We start from the raw sequence: 14,999 nt of genomic DNA, 5'->3' as shown, positions 1-14,999 counted from the left end.
TCCAAGTCCGACCGGGTCTCCCGCCATGTTTCTGCATGACTGGCGCATTGACGAATCCAAACCCAGCTGCAGCTGAAAGAATGACACTGACGCTGAAATGAAAATGCCATCCACCTGATTAATTAAATGAGAGAAATTAAGAGTTACAGGTTCATCATTCTCACAGTTGGTCATTTTAATCAGCTCCTTCCTGTTTTGGCTGCAGAAAATGTGTACATGGAGAAATGTTGCCTGAAGGATTATAATATGTTCCTCTGGAGTGAAACACACCGCTCTCCACCTTTCCATGTTGAAGGACGGTCTTTCATGTGAACACACACACACAAACAGGAGACGAGATGCTGGCTTGATGTACTGAGTTTTACCGCTGATCCCTGACTGATGTTATTTGCCAAACCACAGTGAGAAAATGACCTGGATATGCTGACTCTGTTTCATGGTACAGTCCCCAGAAAAAAGGAGGGAAAACAGACACCTGTGATTTCAAAATAAAACAGGAATTAACCAGGACAGAGAACAACACAAGAAAGCTGACAATTTGAAACAAACCACATGACTACAGATGAATTTCTTAAAATGAACTCACTGACAATCAGCAGTCAGAACAGGACTGTCACACTTCCCCCAATTTGAAGAACCCAAATTAGATGTTGCCTAGTTGGCTCCTCTGATTAACTACTAATGTCAACAGCACGACCCTTGAGATCAAGTTACACCATTTGTTTAACTTTCACCAAAACAGAACAGAGAAATTTGTCCCAGTGAAAACAGGAAAGGATGAAGGAGTTCCATTACAAGTGAGCCTAACAGAGCCAGCTTGAGGATACCCCACAAAGTACCTTGACAGTCATGACACCAAAAACCAACCACATTTGATATTGGAAACACTAGACTGGATCAGGAGGGTCGCTGCAGGGAGTTTATCAGGCCGGTCCAACACCAAGTCACTAAGGCCCTAAAAATAGAAGAATGAAAAGAAAGCATGGTTATAAATGCTGTTCCTGGTCCTGAAATACCACCTAGCATTTCTGTAGATGTGAAAATACACAGTGCTGATGAATCCGTTCCAAACCTGTGAGGGGACTGAATTACCATCATAAAGGTGCTCCTACTCTGCATCACCAGTGACGCTCCTCACAGTGACATTCAACCCCACAGACACCTTGTTGTTCCACTGACCAGATTTAATCACTGCTCCTGAGTCACCATTCTGAGGACTTGCAGGTGTCAGGCACCTCCACGTCAACAAGGGCGTTTTAAACACACCCTCTTATATTACCCATATGCTACCAACAGTCACGTGCAGCTGAATGAGAACAAAACTAGGATTCCTTTGGTTGGTCTCAAGGCTTTGATGCTCCACTTCAGCTCTTTCTGTCCCTGTTGGTTAAATTATGTTAGGAGACCTAAAAGCTTGGGTGCAGCTTTGAGATGGTTGACGTTCACTTCCAGAGGCACAAAGCAGATATTTCCTGATCTGCAAAGTCAATTTCAGGAGTAAAAGTCAGCAGTACATGAGCGACTTTGGAACGCTACTGAAGCTGTTACCTCAGGACAACTGTTGGTTGGGGGAGTTCTTTTTCTACTTTTAAAATCCAAATTTCTTCTAGCCTTCACAAATTACACCATTTGTGTAGCTGAGTGGTAGTGACTGGAATACTGGGACCAAGAACCATCTGTTGGTTCATTTGAATTTAGTTGTCAAACAGGATCTCCAATATCATCGGATCAAGCTTGTCAAGGGGGCTGCAGGTGAGGTGGACCGACTGTGGAAGGTGTCCCATCCTTGGTCAATCAAACCTGTATATCTTCCCCTCCTATGAAGACCCAAGTATCACATTTTACTGACTGGTGCTGCAGGCTGGGTTTATTTACAACTGTCAATGTTATGGTGAGAAAATGTACTTCTACTCTCATTGTACGGTTGGTGAAATCTGAAATGTGTATTTAAACCAGTACCTTCACAGATGACGCTGGCATCTTCACTGTGACCACAGTTGGTCCTCCCAAGCCCTTTTTGTGGACAGTCAGATAGTGATGACTCGTCTCCTTGACACTTCACATTATCCATCCAGTTCGGTCCACTGCCCTGCCCAAAGTATGCGTCACCTAGTGCGGACACAGCTATGCCACAACCCAGCTGTCGACAAACCACTTTGGCATTCCTCTTTGACCAGCAATCGTCACACACCGTTCCCCACCGGTCGCCTACAAAGACCTCCACTCGTCCAGAACATCTGCTGTTGTCAGAGCTGACCAGCCTCACTGGAGGATTTGGTGCCGAAGTGCTGTCAGCGCCTGATAAAATGGAAAAAAAAGTCCGTAAATACCAGTTTTACTGCCACATTTTTGGAAATTATGGAAAAAGGCACCGTATGAATCTTCAAGGTTCCAGTGAGCCAGACAGTAAATCTAGGATTAAAAGAAGTCAGTGTTTTTCATGACTTGAGAACTTACAGGTGAGTAGAATAACTAAAATGATCTCGTCACAGCTCCTTGTGTCACCTGTGAGGTCAAGTCTGGTTTTTCTCCCGTCTCCATGTTTTGTCTCGTCGTTTTCTGTTTTATTTTGAAAAGAAACTTTCCTCTTGTTTCAGCTGACTTGCCCTTCCTCTTGTGGCTTGGTCTTATGGCATCTGATCCCTGTTACCCTGTGTTTCTATGTTGTCAGTGTCTCCCTCTGTCTTGTGCCAGTGTTCCGTCTCCGTGGGTTCACCCCAGTCCTTTGACCACAGCCTCAATCAGTGTTCTGTGTTTTCCTACCACCAAGGAAGAGATTTTGTTAATTTGTCAACCTTAGTCTAGTTTTTAATTATCATTTTTATAGCCTTTGTTTGCTGACTTTTTCGTAGCCTATTGCGTTTATTCCTCCATTTCAGAGGAGTGTTCTTTCATATATTTCTCATAGCCACGCCTCTTCCCCTACAGGAGAGGGGTGATCTTGTAAGACAGGTTCGGAGCCTGTTTTCTGTTCCTAAAACTTGGAGTCACCTGGAAACCTTCAATAAAGACTTCATTGACAGACCTGAACCCTGCGCCTGTGTCCAAGCCTGGTGGTGACACATTGTCTGACCTTTAACATTTGAGTGTTGGACTCTCTTGTAATTTGGTTTCTATCTCTCTGTTTTTCCTGATCCTCTGATATCTCTAAAGGGGTTTGTCATTACTGAACCCACTGCTACATTCTCACCATTAGCAGCCGTCTTCGTTGACCTGTCAGCAGCAGTCTCTGTTTTGGTCCACCAACAAGCACCCGATTCGCGAAACATTCACTTGTAAAACCTACGAATTGACATCACTCACAAACACCTGCAAACAGGTGGGCTAAGGGTGCACACTGAGGATTGTCTCTCAAATGAGCACGATAGCAAACACTGACTCAGCACATTTGCCTTGATGAATATTGTTGTGCCAACTCAACCAGACCAAGAGATTAATTCAGAGATGTGACAATCAGTCCAGCTGAAGAGGCTTTCGGCCTGTGAGGCCTAACACCTCTTTTCAAAGCCTGAATTCAAGTGACCACATGCTCTTGAACAAAGGGTCACAAAAGAGGTGTGATGACTCTGGCCACTGGCCCCCCTCTGAGAACCTGGCCACTGACCACATCCAAGAACCTGTCAAAATGCTATTGGCTGAGAGCCAGTATCATCCCACAGGAAGTGACATCATCGGCCTCCACATAGAAACTTCAGCGCGAAGAAGATTCTCTCTCTCGGTGATTTTCTTCTCTCAGTGGTTTTCCCCTCTTGAGTGGTTTGCAACGTCTTCAGAAGATTCAGCCTCTCCGGTTCTCCACTTCGGACCTCGAGTGCAGTGCAGCGATGACAGAGACTCCACAAGGACACTTCTCTCCCTCCTGTCCACTCGTCCAGAGAAGCCACCGTCGAGCCACGCAACCCGCGTGAACTGGTCCCAGGAGCAAGAAAGCCCATCCCAGCTTCTTCATCCTTTCCACCAGTAACTCCAGCAGACCCTGCAGGCTGCCCTGCCGCCGCTCTGCTGCCTTCCGAGTCGAGCCGAACCGCGCTCCGGAACACGGAAACTGAATCCCTTACCGCTCCACCGGGTCAAGTAAGGATTCCTTTATCTAGGCATTTTCTGGGCAGAGAAATAGCTTAGTGTGTTGTACAATGTCTATGAATGCACTGTTGATGTGACGAAGTCCTGTAATTAGCAGAAATTACATAGCATTATACGTTATTTATTGATGTTAGTTATTAATAACCGTGACCTCTCAAGAAGGTGTTAGCGGTTATTGATACTGCACAAGTGTGTTAACACACATTTTTGGGTTTACCTTTGTCCTCTCGCTCTCTCTCTCTCTCTCTGTCTGTCTCTCTCTCTCTCTCTCTGTCTGTCTCTCTCTCTCTCTCAGTCTCTTTGAATCGCTAAGTGCTCTGCTTAGTTATTAACATTCCGTAAGTTCTACCTCCACGGTGCTAATTAGCGGCTAGCTAGCCTCAGCTAACTAGCCTAGCTGTTAACCCTGCTGCAACGCTAACTGGTTGCTAGGCAACCAGACTCCCCCTCCCCTTCTTCACTCCCTCACTCACTCACACGTTTACACACACACACACATATTATCACTTGTATCTTTTGGTTCGATAACCGTTACACCAACGTGTTGCTGATTGATTGATGCACTGTGTTAATAAATATATTTTTATTACATGAGAGAAGTCGTAGTATCTTTTGTGTACCAACTTGTGGTCACGTGTCTCAGCAACAGCAGTGCTCGGACCTCCTCCTCCAACATTAGAGCTGTCCCCAGGTAGTTGATGTTACAGGATATTGACTGTTGGTGGATCAACTCTGTTAGAGACTGGTAACTGTTACAAGTTTGGTTGTCTTATAGTTTCCAGGGTGGTGCCCCGAATTATTAATATATATCATTAATTATATTTATAATTATCAATTATCATTATTTTTGACCAATTGGCTCTTCAGCACACAACAATATGCAGCATGGGGGTTTTTACCTCAGGATGCAAAATACTGGAGGCAAAAAATGCAAGGCACAAGCTATGTGATGTACCAAAGGCCTGCACTGAACGCCTTTGGAGGAGGGTGTTACACTACACAACACAGCACACAGACGGCTGCTGTCATTGGGTGGTGAGGGGGAGACACAAGTGAAATGGACTATGAATACAACAAGGTAAGTTTGAATGAATATTGAGTTTCCTATGAATGGTGGTCAGGAAAAGGACCAGACACTTTTCTTGTCTGTATTGAAGTAATGATGGCAGACCGCAGTAAGTCAGTTTGCAAACTAGAGGTCTTACCCAGTGACATTTTTCATTTGTTTTTAGACCGAGGAGAACAATGAAATTAGACCAGATCTGCAGAGACAGGGAACAGTCGCTGGTGGCATGAGATCAGTTCTGGGAGGAGGGGGAGCAAGAAGGAGTAGGAGAGCAGCTGCTGCTGCAGCATCACAAGTAGACCAGGAACAATGAGTGCAGCCTGATTAAGGCCAGTTCCATGAGATTCATCCATTGTTTTTACATCAGCTACATCCACTGGCTATCAACTGAGTACTGAGTTGCTTACAACAGCAGCTCCCTCCAACCCGCCGGACTCCTTCATCCTGCCAGCTGTGGCATACCAGAGGCTAAATATTGGCATCCAGTGGCAGAAGCTGTTTTACAAAAAAGAAAGAACGGTACCTGAGGGTTCTTCAGTCTATGGGCCCTATTTAAGTGATCTAAAAGCTGGCGCCCGGTGAAGTGTCAGCGTCATCATAGTTTCGAGCCAGCTAAAATGATGTCTTAGTGTCAAGAGCCCTCGCCCTTGAACTAACAAACGAACTTGCACTCCGACTGTGCCAACAAGTGCTTAAGTATGTTAATGAGGTGTAGTGTGGTGCAACCATGCTGCACTGACATTTTAGAATACCAGAATAAATTCGCACCGTAGAACAAGAAGAGGTTGGTCTTTGGTCAATCCTGTTATGGTTCAAGCGCTATTTAAAGGGCGCATCAATCAGATGAGCAGATGTGCAACATAGCAATGCAGTTCTATTGATGCCGGACAAAGTTGGAATAGCGGCCGCCACTTCCTCCCAGGCCTGCTGCACCTCAGATGGCTTCAGTGGATTCCTGCTGCTCCTGTTTCTAAACATGACCTGAATGCCCGCCTTCATCCGGCACACAAGGAGGTCACTTTCTCCAGATAAGAAGCGCTTACTCCTCCTGGGCTGAAATGGGTGCGTCTCTCATATGGCAACATGTAAAATCCTGGCATACCCTAAAGGCAATGATACGAGGCACTCTGGTTGGTTTCAGTGATGTCATGCCTGATCCACACCTAAGAATAATTAGGTCCCGCCCTGCCTCTTTGCACCATGGTTTGTGCACTGATTACATGCCCTCTGAATGTAAAAAAATGAAGCTGAACACAGCACAAACACAAAGCGAACCACTTGGAGCCCACTGGGACCGAGAACCATCTGTTGGTTCATTTGAATTTAGTTGTCAAACAGGATCTCCAATATCATCAGATCAAGCTCACGTATATGTAGACAAGTACCTTCACAGATGACGCTGGCATCTTCATCGTGATCGCAGTCGCTTTTCCCAATCCTTTTTCTTTGACAGTCAAATAGTGATGACTCGTCTCCGGCACACTTCACATTATCTAACCAGATTGGTCCACTGCCGTCCCCAAAGACTGCTTCACGTGGTGCGGCCACAGCTTGGCCACAACCCAGCTGTTGACAAACCACTTCGGCATTCTCCAGTCCCCAGTGGTCGTCACACACCGTCCCCCACTGGTTGTTGTGCAAGACCTCCACTTGTCCAAAACATTTGCTGTTGTCAGAGTTGACCAGCCTCACTGGAGAAAATGAAAAAAGGATCATAATAATTGTCATTTGATAAATAAAGGGGTGGCCCCCATGCCGCTTTTCCGTGAAGCGGCATAGAAAATGTACGGATGGTGGATATAATAACCGTAATTTCCGGACTATAAGCCGCTACTTTTTCCCCCTGCTTTGAACCCTGCGGCTTATACAATGGTGGAGCTGGCAGTTTCTGGTAGGCTGGTTATATTTCAAACAGATGTTACTGCACCTTTAGGTCTACTGCTCTGTTACAGGCACTTTTAATTTAGCACTTTTAAAAAACACTTAATTTAAGCATTGCCTCGACGAGCGCTGTAAGCTTTGTTTATGGTACGTGCGCTGAGTGCGCACCGTTTATTTCTCCTCAGTAAATACGTTTCGAATGCTGTGAAAGTTTGTGTGTCTTAAACGTGGTGTGATGTGATACAGTACAGTTTACACAGCAGGTACATGTTCCATACTGTTGTTATAAGTTATGCATATATGCAACTTGTTGTTTGTAGGAAATGTTAACAAATCGGAAGCTTCCCCAAACAGCCGTCTCTTTCCTGACAATCCCCTTTGTGCACGAACCCTTACATATGGTGATGAAACATTAAAACACCTGCGGCTTATAGTCCAGTGCGGCTTGTGTTTTTTACCTAAATGTTGCTGGTGCGGCTTCCAGTCAGGTGCGCCTTATAGTCCAGAAATTACGGAAATCAATAACATGAAAAACATTCAGTACACCAGCTCAGGCCATTCCCTTCATTGTTGAGTCCCCCTGGGTCCCAGCACCAACCAACCTGACTTCATGAAGTTGTTCATTGGGAACCAGGACATAACTCTTCTAATTATATTCAATGTTTTGCCCACAACTTTCCTGTGGCTTGTAATTCTGACCGTCTTCCTAGCCGGAGAAATCAATTTGATTTTGTCTGTGTAGAAAACCTTTTTTAGCCTCCTGTGTCTGTGTTTGATCTGCCCTGTGCTCCTGCTGAAGACCATGAAGCCTCTTATATCTAAACACTCCAAGCCTGTTCCCAAAAATGAACCCTAACCAGGTGTCTGAGAAATGGCTTCGCCCTCACACCCTGAATAAAGACAGTTGTCTGTGTGGTCAGGTCTTGTTTCGGGGGACAGAAGGGGCGGAGTTTTCATTTCTGTTAATATTGCCTCTCTGTACAAGAAATCCTTTCTTACTTTATGCCAAAATCATGAATTTATTGTGTTGGATGTCAGTCTTGGTGGAGGCATGCCTGCGACCATTACTGGTACTTCCTGCCTCCCTTCAGTGTATTTACATGCTGTGGAGGAGATTGCCCATCTTTGTCACTGCATGCCTCCTCTGAACTATGAATTATGGGAGAACTAAAGCTCTTGCAAATTAAAAGAATAGTGACTAGAACTGAACCTTTTTCAACTTGTAGACAAACCTAGGCCTCACCTCAAAAATCCTTCAAACTCCACTTGAACTGACTCATACTCACAAACCACCCTCGTAAATACCCTGCCTCAGAAGTTTGCCCCTTGATATCAGGGATCACTGCCCCATTGTCAGTGTCATGCAACAAAATCCCCTGTGCCTGCATGGGTTCTCTCTGGTACTCCAGCTTCCTCCACAGTCCAAAGACATCAAGAGGGGACCAGGTTAATCCAGACTCTAAATTGACCGTAGTCGTGGCTGGGAGAGCCAATGGTTGTCTGTCTCTATGTGTTGGCCCTGCCATGGACTGGTGACCTGTCCAGGGGGAAGGCTGCTGGGATAGGCTCCACCCCCACCACCCTGAACAGGAGAAGAGGGGGAAGACGGAGGGAGGGATGGATGGAAAATGTTATTGTTGTGTCAATAAAGTGATCAAACCATTTAAAGAAAGATAATTGCAGGCTGTCAGTTTTGGTCAGATGACAGTTTGAAGGATGAATGAACCACACAATTAAACCATTTCAACCGACCACATGTGTCCACCCCAGGCGTGGCGTCCCTACACGGCTGGGACTCTTTTGGCTGCAAAGAGAGAAAATATGATCGACACTTTACCTGTGCTTCCTGTGACAGACTGCATCAGCAGGAGCACCAGCGTCCCCTGAAGCACCTTCATCATGGGATGCAAAGTTGCTGGAAACGACACAGGAGATTTTACATCAAACTTCATCCATTCAGACTTTCTTTGGGGTTGATTAAGGTTGAAATACAAATTCAATAAATGTCAAGTACTACTACTTACAGGTAGATGAGACCATTATTTTCCTGTCTGTCTACTTGCCTTGCAGTGGCTTTCTGAGGAACAGAATCGATGAGACCGGCAGCGCAGAAGCCTGTTGGTGACCAAACATATGATGTGAATTTACAAGTTACTTATGGAAGTAATACCAAAACAACCAGGTTTAAATGATCAAACACCTTAATGTTAATGGCAAACCCTGTCACATCATCCTTGACATCATTGGTCACTTACCTTTACCAGGTGAGAGATGGTGAGTTTCTTGGAGGCTTTTTGGAGCTGTCAGCATCAGATCACTAGCATAGCCAAGCTTAGCTTCTGCAAATGTCTCAGCAACACAAATATATACTGCCACATTTTTAATTAAATGTTGATGAGCTTGTAAGATGACTCATCACAAACTCATGTGGGAGTGTCAGAATAAAATGTGTATCAAATCAAAACACTTTGAAAGAAGCTGTCACGCCCAGACTTACTTTGAGTACCACTGGAAACCCTGAGGCTTCTGTTGTCTTCAACTCTCTCTGATCATCAATCATGGTGTTGGGGGCCAGCGTTTGTAGTCACCTCTCTGTTCATGGATATCAGCAGCTTTGTCAGGTAGTCAACATCCTTTCTGCCTCTCAGAGCAGAAAAACAAGATGGGTACATTACCCACTGCAAAACTCTTATTGCAGTAAAATATATGCTCAAGCTAATATTCAAGCTTGTCAATTTGGCATGTACGCTGTTAACGTGAAGGTAACTGTGGGGAGAGCATTCTGCTCCCTGCTTACGCTCGGCTGCATAGACAAAGGCAACATGCAGAGACTTACTGTGGTCGACAATGACAGCATGAGAACGCCTCTAAAACTGCCCAGGTGCTGCAGTGCTACTGAGATGTTTGGATGTTGGAGTGTCTTCCTTGGTGTTGCTTCAGGTGCAGGGAAACAGTTTCAGGGAACTGTGCAGCTCAAGCTTCAGTTCACCCAGAGAGCTTGGTCAGGTTCTCCCCAGGACAATGTAGACATTGGCACTCCTGTTTATATGCAGGTGACGGCTGCTGACTTTTTCACTGTGGTTGTATCCATAAAAAATGTGCTCACTGGGGTGACATGGAAGGGGAACAGACTCCCAAATATCTGATTTGGTCCTGCAGTTGCTATATTGCATCTATGGAGCAGTGGTCCTCACCGTGGCCCCCCAGCAAGAAGGTTGTGGGTGGAGCCCACGGTGACCAAAGGCGTGGCTGGGAGAGCCGATGGATGGATGGATGATGTACAAATCAAAAAAGTGGGACAGAAGATAAATTCAAGTAAAAGTGTGTTGTGGCTGGTTCTGCTGAGGCAGGTGGAAATGTTACCAGAACATTCCAAAAGAATTTCTCCTGTTCTCTTTTATTGTCTTTGTTGGAAGTCTCAAAATTCCTGGCACATTTCAAGAAATGAGTCAAGCACACCATTTTCATTCAAGCTGGATGCTTCAGGGAGCAGCACGGTGGTGCAGTGGTCAGCACTGTGGCCTCACAGCAAGAAGATTCAGGTTCGAGTCACGGTTAGGGCACGGGGTCTTTCTGTGTGAGTCTGCACGTTCTCTCTGTGCCTGCGTGGGTTCTCTCCGGAACTCTGGCTTCTTCCCACAGTCCAAAGACATGCAATTGGGGACGAGGCTGATTGATTCTCTAAATTGACCGTAGGTATGAATGTGAGTGTGAATGGTTGTTCGTCTCTCTATGTTGGCCCTGCGATGGACTGGCGACCTGTCCGGGGTGAACCCCGCCCCTCGGCCATAGCCACTGGGATAGGCTCCACCCCCCTGACCCTTAATAGGAATAAGCAGAAAACAGTGGATGGATGGATGGATGCTTCAGGTTAACAGCGTCTTGCGGAGGCGTTTGTCAGCGCATTAATCCTCTTTACAAAAATCAGACTGTGCAGGATGACCTCCGCCCAATCATGTCTTTGCAAGGTGCTGGAAAACTCTGAAGTGAAAAAGACTTCTGCATTTCTTAGCAGGTTTCACTTCATTTTTGTCCGTCAGACTTTTGTCAGAGCGCACATCATCTTCATCATCAAACACACAGGAAATGAAATGCAGTTATTTATACACATATGATTACATTTGGAAACAAGAATTTCCAGTGTGATATACAGTAAATACAGTCAAACAGACACTGCTTAAGATCCATAACATTCAATGGAATAAGGACACAGAAGAAGCCGAAGCTCAGACACAAAGTTCAACTTGAAGAACAACATTGGACAGAAGCAAATAGAATAGGGAAGGCAGCTTCTGGCAGGGCTATGAACAGTTTCTCTGCCTCTGGCAACTGAGGTAGACGGATATGAAAATGTTCCAGAAGAGCTGCATTTTTGTGTCTTCTTTAATTTTGCTGCTGTGGAGAATGAATGTTACTTTGTCTTGTCTCCATGATGACAGCATAAGAGATCATTAACCTGCCAAGTCAGATGGGTTTGGCCTCTGTCTACATGCTTCACGAATGATGGGACATTGTCAGGAAGACACTTTTCTGGTTCCCACTGTCTGCTGATGTCACGTATTTTTCCATCAGGGGAGAACTGTTAGCAGAGACTCCGCCCACATACTTATATAATTATGACATTATCAGTGTGTGTGTGTGTGTGTGTATTCACATGTACTGTATGTATATATACACACACACACACACACACACACACATACATATATACTTGTATTTATTGTTCTTCTGAATTCTCAGAGTTTATATCCAGTTTAATTCTCAAATCAGATAAAGTCATGATTGTAGGTGACCTCAGTATTCATGTGGATGTTGATAACGACAGTCTTTGAACTGCATATCTCTTTTAGACTCAATTGGTTTTCATCAGTCCGTCCATGAACCCCCTCACTGTCACAACCACACCCTCCACCTCCTCCGAATATGTGGAACTGAAGCTGAACATCTAGTTGTATTTCCACAGAACGCTTTTATCAGACCACCAATCAATCACTTTGGAATTTGCAATGTCCTCCTCTAAACCTCCTCCTGTCTCCTAGACCCCATCCCAACTAAGCTGCTCCAAGACTCTCTCCCCTCGTTAGCCCCTCCCTCTTAGATATGGTCAATGTGGCGCTGGTATCTGATTCCGTCCCTCAGTCCTTTAAAGTAGCAGGAATTAAACCCTCCTCAAAAAAACAAGCCTGGATCCAGAAGTTCCACCAACTACACCTACATTCATATACATGGCACATACCTTCTACCAACATTAAATCCTCCTTTTCTCTCCAAGGTTCTGGAGAAAGCAGTTGCTAAACAGCTTGTAAACTTTTTCGCAATAAACTGGTTCAGGTCATATTTACTAGGTCATCTCAGTTGGTACTAGTTAATGATGGTTCCTCTGAAACACTACAGTCAGTTCTGGTGTTCCTCAAGGGTCTGTGCTTGGACCAGTCCTCTTCACCCTGTACCTGCTTCCTCTAGGTCACATGATCAGGAAACACTCCATTAATGTTCACTGCTATGCAGACGACACTCAGCTGAACTCATCAATGATCCACATGGAACAAACCAGCTGACTGAACTGGAGGCCTGTCTGAAGGACAGGAAACACGGAGGACCATCATTTCCTTTATTAAACTCTGATCAACTGAAGTTCTGGTGCTGGGCCCAAACACCTGAGTACCACCTGATCTGATGAGACAGGTACCCTGGATGGCACCACCCTGGCCCCCAGCACCACTGTAGGAACCTAGCAGTTCTCTTTGACCAGGACCCTTTAACTCCCACATTCAACAAATCTCCAGGACGCCTTCTTCCATCTACGTAACATCGCTAAGATCAGACACATCCTGGCTCAAGAAGATGCAGAAAAACTAGTCCCTGCTTTTGTCACTTCCAGGCTGGATTACTGCACCTCCCTCCTACCAGGCTGGACTAATAAGTCCCTAAAGACTCTCCAGCTGGTCCAGAACACTGCTGCCCCCATGACTAGAACTGGTAGCAGAGACCAGGTCTCTCCTGGACTGACTCCTCTGCATGGCTCCCTGTCAAATTTAGAACAGAATTTAAAATTCTCCTTCAAACATTAAAGTCCTCAACAGTCAGGCTCCTTCATCCCTGACAGAGCTCCTAGTCCCCTATGATCCAGCTAGAACCCTTCACTCCCAGGATGCAGGGTTCCTGCTGGTTCCTAGAGTTCTAACAGTAGAATGGGAGCCAGAGCCTTCAGCTATCAGGCTCCCCTCCTGTGGAACCGTCTCCCAGTTCCAGTCCAGGACCCAGACCCCCTCTCTAGGTTTAACAGCAGACTTAAGACCTCCTTGCTGATCAGGCTTACAGTCAGGACTGCTTAGGCTGGCCCTTAGATCTGCTGCTATAGGCTCAGACTGCTGGGATCTCCCATGATGCACTGGGCTTCTCTCTCCTCCTCTCTTTCTTCTCTGTCCTCCTGTGTGTGGTGAATATAAATCCTACTCATATGTGCATCTCTGGATTTTTTTTCTGCGAACGCCAATTTCGCGATTCTTGTGACCATGGTTTTTTTAGTATGAGATCCATGTGAGTATTGATACATGAGGCCCCTGAAGAGGCTCCAGCTTTCACCCGTAGCTCCACCTGCTCACGTCCCTGTCGGTCCATCAGTCTCTCCTCCTTTCTCTCTCTCTTTATCTCTGTCCCTCTCTTTCCTTTTGTGTCTCTGTCTTCCTCCATTCTCTGTCTTTGTCTCTGTCCTGCGCTCCTGCTCTCTCTCCGTCCCTACTGATCCTGGATCAGCTCCACCTTCCTGCCTGGTAAAAGAAAGGTTTTAGTCACTGCTGTTTCAGTACAGTACATATATATATATATGTATATTCATTTATTTATTTATACAATGTAGAAACCATTTGGAGTCAAATGCTTCAAGGAGCAACTTCCAACCAGTAAAGCCTGTCAGTGGTGACTGGTGTCTTTACTGGTGTCTCTTTACATGGACAGGCTCAGACTGGTCCAGCAGCTGGGAGTCTAAAGCTCAAGGGGCCTCGCCAGAGGTTTTAGTCGGCACTTTAGAGCAGTGACTCAACTCCTGCCAGAGGAGCTGAGGGGCTGCACTGGTTCATCCACTGAAGACCAGTAGACATGCTGGTGGAGACCAGGAAGTGCTTGAACAACAAGCCCACAACAGGACCATCAATGTGCACATTGGAAGACAACCAGTGGAGAGACTTAGAACCATGAAATGTGGTTCTGCTTCTGGTTCTGCTCAGGACTGGGACTGCCCAGTTCTGACTGATGACACGGATCCGAAAGGTCAAAGGTCAACTTGACTGTGACATCATCATCCATCACTGAAGGCCTCTTAGTGACATCTTCAGGATCAATGATGACTTCATTTTCCCACCATGACATTTCAATGTTCTATCAAAGTTCTTGAAGGTTTCCTATCAACCTGTTTAAATATGCAAATGAGGCATCAACTCCAAACGTCCACATATCAAAGCTGATCCTGAACCAGAGATGAGAACAGATTTCATCATTGATGAGTTGGTGTTGACGCCATGTTTGCTCATGTTTCTATTTCTTCTTCAGGCTGGAGGAGTGTGAGCTCTCGGAGAGAAGTTGTTCAGTTCTGTCTTCAGTTCTCAGCTCTCAGTCCTCCAGTCTGAGAGAACTGGACCTGAGCCTGAACCTGCTGCAGGATTCAGGAGTGGAGCTGCTGTGTGCTGGACTGGAGGATCCACACTGTCACCCGGAAACTCTCAGGTCAGAGTCCAGCTCTCATCTTAGCAGGCCTCCACTCCACCCACAATTTCTTTACTTTGACTCAAACGTTCATGATGAACTGGTTAGATTTTGGGGTTCAAAGGTCATGTGACAACAAAACATGTTCTTAAGTGAAGAGATTTGAGCCGATGTTCAAGCCACATGAAGGTCAGTTTTATTCTGGAGGGTCGATCGTAGCCTGATCAGTGAGCAACCGGCCGTCTGACATTTGGAGGAATTTCAAACG

General features: G+C 45.6%; 1 protein-coding gene across 1 annotated transcript; it reads right to left on the bottom strand.

The window, feature by feature from the left end:
- Nucleotides 1-333: 333 nt before the first annotated feature.
- On the bottom strand, nt 334-9,070 carry LOC147260816 (scavenger receptor cysteine-rich domain-containing group B protein-like). The gene is made up of 5 exons (XM_086204785.1): nt 9,055-9,070; nt 8,868-8,945; nt 6,535-6,840; nt 1,960-2,298; nt 334-955 (listed from the first exon to the last, which is right to left on the bottom strand). Exons 1-5 carry the CDS (start codon nt 9,068-9,070, stop codon nt 948-950), a joined length of 747 nt encoding a protein of 248 aa, XP_086060911.1. The 3' UTR covers nt 334-947.
- Between the last annotated feature and the right edge of the window lie 5,929 nt (nt 9,071-14,999).

Source organism: Aulostomus chinensis, chromosome 5 (genome assembly GCF_037954235.1).
Source record: "Aulostomus chinensis isolate RoL2024-O1b breed Wild chromosome 5, RoL_Achi_v1.0, whole genome shotgun sequence".
Taxonomy (NCBI): Eukaryota; Metazoa; Chordata; class Actinopteri; order Syngnathiformes; family Aulostomidae; genus Aulostomus; species Aulostomus chinensis.
The sequence above is the reverse complement of the archived record's forward strand: the minus strand, read 5'-3'. Positions and strand labels throughout refer to the sequence as shown.